The sequence below is a fragment of the Muntiacus reevesi genome, chromosome 9 (genome assembly GCF_963930625.1).
Source record: "Muntiacus reevesi chromosome 9, mMunRee1.1, whole genome shotgun sequence".
In the NCBI taxonomy this organism is placed as follows: Eukaryota; Metazoa; Chordata; class Mammalia; order Artiodactyla; family Cervidae; genus Muntiacus; species Muntiacus reevesi.
The window spans coordinates 1,736,499-1,743,983 of record NC_089257.1 but is presented as its reverse complement, the minus strand read 5'-3'; the positions used below and the strand labels follow the sequence as shown (position 1 = coordinate 1,743,983).

The 7,485-nt window shown below is 40.5% G+C and overlaps 1 protein-coding gene across 1 annotated transcript; it reads right to left on the bottom strand.

The window, feature by feature from the left end:
• Positions 1-5,612: 5,612 nt before the first annotated feature.
• On the bottom strand, positions 5,613-6,554 carry LOC136175208 (olfactory receptor 5AN1-like). The gene has a single exon (XM_065945533.1). It carries the CDS (start codon positions 6,549-6,551, stop codon positions 5,613-5,615), a length of 939 nt encoding a protein of 312 aa, XP_065801605.1. The 5' UTR covers positions 6,552-6,554.
• Between the last annotated feature and the right edge of the window lie 931 nt (positions 6,555-7,485).

Below are 7,485 nucleotides of genomic sequence, written 5' to 3'. Positions count from 1 at the left end.
AGACTGAGAAAAAGAGAAATTAACCCTGACCTTAACCCTAAATGAAACTATGAACCATGCCATGTAGGGCCACCCAAGGCTGACAGGTCATGGTGGAGAGGTCTGACGGAATGTGGTCTGCTGGAGAAGAGAATGGCAAACCACTTCAGTATTCTTGCCTTGAGAAAACCATGAACAGCATGAAAAGGCAAAAAGATAGGAAACTGAAAGATGAACTCCCCAGGTCGGTAGGTACCAATATCCTACTAGAGATAAGTGGACAAATAAGTCCAGAAAGAATGAAGGGATGGAGCCAAAGCAAAAACAGCATCTAGTTGTGGATGTAACTAGTGATGGAAGTAAAGTCCAATGCTATAGAGAACAATGTTGCATAGGAACCTGGAATGTTAGGTCCATGAATCAATGGAAACTGGAAGTGATCAAACAAGAGATGGCAAGAGTGAACATCGACATTTTAGGAATCAGTGAACTAAGATGGACTGAAATGGCTGAATTGAACTCAGATGACCATTGTATCTACTATTGTGGGCAAGAATCACTTAGTAGAAACGGAGTACCCATCATGTCAACAAAAGAATCCAAAATGCAGTTCTTGGATGCAATCTCAAAAATGACAGAATGATCTCTGTTCATTTCCAAGGCAAACCTTTCAATATCACGGTACTCTAACTCTATGACCCAACCAGTAATGCTGAAGAAACTGAAGCTGAAGGATTCTATGCAGACATACAAGAACTTCTAGAACTAACACCCAAAAAAGATGTCTTTTTCATTATAGTGAAATGGAATGCAAAAGTAAGAAGTCAAGAAATACGTGGAGTAATGGGCAAATTTGGCCTTGGAATACAGAATGAAGCAGGGCAAAGGCTAATAGAGTTTTGCCAAGAGAATGCTCTGGGAATAGGAAACACCCTCTTCCAACAACACAAGAGAAGACTCTGCACATGGACATCACCAGATGGTCAACACCGAAATCAGATTGATCATATTCTTTGTAGTCAAAGATGGAGAAGCTCTATACAGTCAGCAAAAACAAGACCAGAGCTGACTGTGGCTCAGATCATGAACTCCTTATTGCCAAATTCAGGCTTAAATTGCAGAAAGCAGGGAAAACCACTAAACCATTCAGGTATGACCTAAATCAAATCCTTTATGACTATACAGTGGAATAACAAATAGATTCAAGGGATTAGATCTGATAGACAGAGTGCCTGAGAAACTATGGATGGAGGTTCATGACAATATACAGGAGGCAGGGATCAAGACCATGCCCAAGAAAAAGAAATCCAAAAAGGCAAAATGGTTTTCTGAGGAGGCCTCAAAAATAGCTGAGAATAGAAGAGATGTGAGAGGCAAAGGATAAAAGTAAAATTATACTCACTTGAATGCAAGGTTCAAAAAATAGCAATGGGAGATAAGAGAGACTTCCTCAGTGATCAGTGCAAAGAAATAGAGGAAAAGAATAGAATGAGAAAGACTGGAGATCTCTTCAAGAAAATCACCGATACCAATGGAACATTTCATGCAAAGATGGACTCAATAAAGAACAGAAATGGTATGTTCCGAACAGAAGCAGAAGATATTAAGAAGACCTGACAAGAATACACAGAAGAACTATACAAGAAAAATCTTCACAACCCAGATAATCATGATGGTGTGATCACTCACTGAGAGCCAGGCATCCTGGAATGCAAAGCCAGGTGCCTCTTAGGAAGCATCACTATGAACACAGCTAGTGGAGGTGATGGAACTCCAGTTGAGCTATTTCAAATCCTAAAAGATGATGCTGTGAAAGTGCTGCACTCAATATGCAGCAAAGCTGGAAAACTCAGTAGTGGCCACAGAACTGGAAAAGGTCAGTTTTCATTCCAATCCTGAAGAAAGGCATTGCCAATAAATGTTCAAACTACCACACAATTGCATTCATCTCATCCACTGGTAAAGTAATGCTCAAAATTCTCCAAGCCAGGAGAATTCAACAGAACGTGAACTATGAACTTCAGGATGTTCAAGCTGGTTTTAGAAAAGGCAGAAGAACCAGAGATCGAATTGTCAACATCCATTGGATTATCAAAAAAGCAAGAGAGTTTCCAGAAAAACATCTACTTCTACTTTATTGACTATGCCAAAGACTTTGACTGTGTGAATCACAACAAACTGTGGAAAATTCTTCAAGTGATGGGAATACCAGAACACCTGACCTGCCTCTTGAGAAATCTCTACGCAAGTCAGGAAAAAACAGTTAGAATCGGATATGGAACAGACTGGTTCCAAATCAGGAAAGGAGTATGTGAAGGCTGTCTGTTGTCACCCTGCTTATTTAACTTATATGCAGAACACATTATAAGAAATGCTGGGCTGGATGGAGCACAAGCTGGAATCAAGATTGCCAGGAGAAACATCAATAATCTCAGATATACAGATGACACACCCTTATGGCAGAAAGTAAAGAAGAACTAAAGAGTCTCTTGATGAAAGTGAAAGAGGAGAGTGAAAAAGTTGACTTAAAGCTCAACAATCAGAAAACTAAGATCATGGCATCTGGTCCCATCACTTCATGGTACATAGATGGGGAAACAGTGACAGGCTTTATTTTTTTGGGCTCCAATATCACTGCAGATGGTGACTACAGACATGAATTAAAAGATGCTTACTGCTTGGAAGAAAAGTTATGACAAACCTGGACAGTGTATTGAAAACCAGAGACATTACGTTGCCAGCAATGGTCTAGTAAAAGCTATGGCTTTTCCAGTAGTCATATCTGGATGTGAGAGTTGGACTATAAAGAAGTGATGCTTTTGAGCTGTGGTATTAGAGCAGACTCTTCAGAGTCCCATGGACTGCAGGGAGATCCAACCAGCCCAACCTAAAGGAAATCAGTCCTAAATATTCATTGTTGAAGCTGAAACTCCAATTCTCTGGCCACCCGATGTGATGAACTGACTCATTGGAAAAGACCCTGCTGCTGGGAAAGATTGAAGGCAGGAGGAGAAGGGGACAACAGAGGATGAGTTGGATGTTTGGCATCACCGAAATAATGGGCATGAGTTTGAGTACATTCCAGGAGCTGGTGATGGACAGGGAGGCATGGAGTGCTGCAGTCCATGGGGTCACAGAGTTTTGATATGACTAAGCAGCTGAATTAAACTGAACTGATACATTTGTCAAAACTCACTGAATTGGAATTTTTATTTATTTTTTAGAAATTTATGTATTTGACTAATCTGGATGTTTGTTGCTGCACTTGGGCTTTTACAGTTGCCGTGAGCGGGGGTGACTCTCTCACCGTGGGGCAAAGGCTTCTTATTGCCGGGAGTAATATGTAATTTATATCAGTTTCTTGAAGTCTGGGAATACTGGCAAGTCAACAGTCAGTACCCATCTTGTTCTTATTTTTAAACAGATCACAAGGGCCACAAACTTACATCCTCCTACTGAAGATGAAATATGGCCAGAGTTAAGAATACTGCCTATCTTAAATCTATTTCCTCTTTTGCACCTTAAGGTTTCCTGGCAAATATCAGCATTAAAGTAACTCTAGCCTTTCTACTCCAACCATTATATCACACCATACAATCACAAATTTTGGGGACATCAAATGTTGGACACAGATAAAAGAAAAGACTTTATACCAGTTTTTCATATTTGTTCTTGGTCTACAGTATGAGATATTTAGTAACTTTATTATGTCCATGAATTTTATACAATTCTCATCACATCAAACATGTTCAGATGCTTGAAATAGCAGAAATGATTTGGTAGCATGATCACACTGTCCATGTCCAACAAGGATGGGCTTAGTTGCCTCTGACTCTGCAGTCCCACGCACTGTAGCCACAGGCTCCTCTGCTCATGTGATTTCTCCAGGCAAGTGGAATACAGTGGGTTGCCACTTCCTATTCCAAAGGATCTTCCTGAAATGTTGTTGCTGAATCAGGCAAAGACACTAGAGTTCTTGGCCTCCGCAGGAGAAGAATTCAATCCAGGGCCAGAGATGAGGCTTGATCACTGAGAGCTTTTGTGTAATAAAGTTGTATTACAGTAAAAAGGAGACAAATCTTCTGACATAGACATCAGAAGGGGGTAGGAAGAGTGTCCGCAAAGGAGTTACATACTTTCCAATGAATCTAAAGGATGTCTGGAGGTTGTACAGACTTCACCAGACCTACTCCCATAATGTGTATTTTAAGATAATGGAATTAGCCAAAAGGTTTAATCCAGAGACTGTCCTCAGGCAGGATGCATCCTTGTAAAGACCAGACCTACTCCCATAATTTATGTTTTAAGAAAACAGAATCAGCCAGAGGGCTTAATCCAGAGAACGTGCTCAGGCAGGATACATTATTGCTATATAACCCTAAGGAAGGTAGAGGGAAAAAGTAAAGTTTGTCCTTTCTTCCTCCTTGAGTATTCCACACCTCTCTCTCCTTGGGGACCCCTAGACTTGTTATCAACCTTCCTAGGAAATGACTCTCTCATTCCCAACCCAGGGATCAAACCTGCGTCTCTTGCATTTCCTGCATTGGCAGGCAGATTATTTATCACTAGCACCACCTGGGAAGCCTGCCATCTTAGGGTGAATTTTCCAAATTTAATGGGAGAGAGATTTGAGTCCTACAATATCAGAAATCTCTATTGATTGTCACACTGATTTTTAATATCATCCCCATCAGAAATCCCCTTTGTACACTAGAGGCAAGAAATTGCATCATGAAACTTGTCAGTAAATGGCACAGAAGGGAACACATGCTTCATTCCATTCCTCTTTATCATTCAAGCTGCCTCCGCCTTCAATAGATTACAGTGCTGGAGCCTAGGATATAATCCCAAGCTTATTGGGTAATTGTCCCCGAGAAGAACTTACACAAATATAAGCTGTGTCATACTGGTCTTCCCAGGAGGCACAATCAGGCCGATGAAGTGAAGCAAAGTAAAGTAAAAGTCACTCAATCATGTCTAACTCTTCATGACCCCATGGCTGTACAGTCCATGGAATTCTCCAGGCCAGAATACTGGAATGGGTAGATGTTCCTTTCTCCAGGGGATCTTCCCAACCCAGGGATTGAACCCATGTTTCCCACATTGCAGTCGGACTGTTCACCTGCTGAGACACCAAGGAAGTCCAAGCAGGCAAATAGTATACCTTGTCTCTGCATACACTGTCATCAGAAACACAGAACAAACCTTGGCCACCACCACGTCTGGATTGGGCTGCGTCAGAATATTTGGGAAATAAGGTTGATGCACTCCTGAGGTCTATGTCAGCTGTCTCTCCTTCAGGGTCAGAAGCCCGAGATTGAACGGGCTCCCTCTCAGAAGCAAAAGAGAAATAGCAAGGTTCTAAACCTTAACGTTTCACAAATACTTACAGATATATTAATAAGTATTGAGGCCACTCCTCATGGAGGATGAAATCCATGAATCTCAGGATGTAAAGACATCATGTTCATGTGACAACTAGTCAGCTATTGGTGCATATTGGCATACTGCATATCAGATTAAGCCATCTTTGTCAAAGGAGCCAGGAATTCTATAGTCCTTCCACATGAATATTATTGAGGGTTAAGATGATTCTGAAAAGACAAATCCATCAGAAATCTCAGTCTATGGCCTCAGCAACACCCTCTCTTCCTTTGCAACCTCTTCAAGGCATCTTTGATTTCTTTGTTTCTCAGACTGTAAATCAAAGGATTCAGCATGGGAATCATCACTGTGTAGAAGACTGATGCAAATCTGTCAAAGCTGGAGGAACCACCGGAGCTGGAGCTCAAATAGACAAACATCCCTGAGGTATAGAAGAGGCTCACTGCGGTCAGGTGGGAAGCACAGGTGTTGAAAGCTTTGGATCTGCCTTTCACGGAAGTGATCTTCAGGATGGAGATGACAATGTAGACATAGGATATCATGATAACAGAAACATTTATTATCCCAAAGATCATTGTCAATAAAGCAGTGAAGAGTTGTACAGAGAACGTGTCGGTGCAGGACAGAACTAACAGCTGGGGCATGTCACAGAAGAAGTGGTTGATGACATTAGGTCCACAGAACTGGAACTGCAACATGAAACACAAATGGAATATAGAAGCAGAGAGTCCAGCCAAGTAGGATCCCAGGACCATCTGGCCGCAGAGAGCTGGCGACATGATTGAGGAATAGAGGAGTGGGTTACAAATGGCAGCATATCGGTCATAAGCCATGGCAGTCATGAGGCAAGATTCACTCAGCCCCATGGTTGAGAATACGAAATTCTGAATCACACAGTCCACATAGGTGATAATTTTCTGTTCCCGGAAGAAGTCGTAAAGCATCTTGGGGGCTGTGGCAGTCACGTAGCAGATGTCCATGAAGGACAGGTTACTGAGGAAGAAGTACATGGGCGTGTGGAGGTGGGAGTCCATTCTTATTAAGATGAGGAGGGACAGGTTCCAAGTCAGGGTCATAATGTATACCACCAGGAATATGAGAAAAAGCACTTCTATGATTCTGGGAAAATCTGAGAATCCCAAGAGGATAAAATAAGTGATCTCTGTGATATTTTCTCTCCTAATCATTGATTTGATGCTCCTAAAATCAGAAGAAAGACGAGAGGATGCGTTGCTGATTCAGCTGAGATGGTAGCATTACAAGTCTCATATTTCCCCCCTATTTACCCCTGGAAAAGGGGAAATGCTTAACTGTTCTGGTGAAAGACCTCAGTCTTTCATCTCAACTTGTCAAGAAGTAATGTCTCAGTGTTTCAGGTTCTCAGTTATCTCATGAGGTAGGTCTCATGAAAATTAAGACATATTTAAAAGGCTGGAAAGCCACTACAATATTGTAAAGTAATTAGCCTCCATATAAAATAAATTAATTAATTTTTTTAAATTCAAATTAAAAAAATCTTTGAAATAAAACAACAGAAATCCTGTGGTTACTCTATACAAATAAGAGCTCATAGATTAAAATAATGGTTTTCTAAGAGACTGCTGATAAGTCAATCTATAACTGCTGCTTTATAATAACAAAGCACAAGTGCAACATTCAGCATAAGTTTGAAAGAGCTATTCTCTCCCAGATGACCATCTGGATAGATTTTTAAATTTTCTTCTTTTACTCACAAGATAACTTCTAAAACTTTTAAAAATATTTTTAACACAGCAGCTTCTAAATAGCGGGAAAATTATATTATGAGTTATATATCTGATATTTTGGAGGGACCTAGAAGGTATGCTTATTTTCAAAAACATGAATGAACTCGGAGAGTATTACACTTAGTGAAATAAGCCAGATAGAGAAAGACAAATATTATATGCTATCACTTACATGTGGAATCTAAAAAATAAAACAAATGAATGAAACTAATAAAAAGAGAATAACAGTTACAGAAAACAAACTGATAGTTACCAGCTGGGAGAGGGAAGTGAGTAGGGGCAAGACAAAGGCAGGGAGTTAAGAGGTACAAACTACTATTTATAAAGCAAATAAGCTACCGGTTACATCATACAC

Bases quoted from the DNA above. Each gene is read 5' to 3' on its own strand.
- LOC136175208 (XM_065945533.1), bottom strand. From the start codon at position 6,551: ATGATTAGGAGAGAAAATATCACAGAGATCACTTATTTTATCCTCTTG.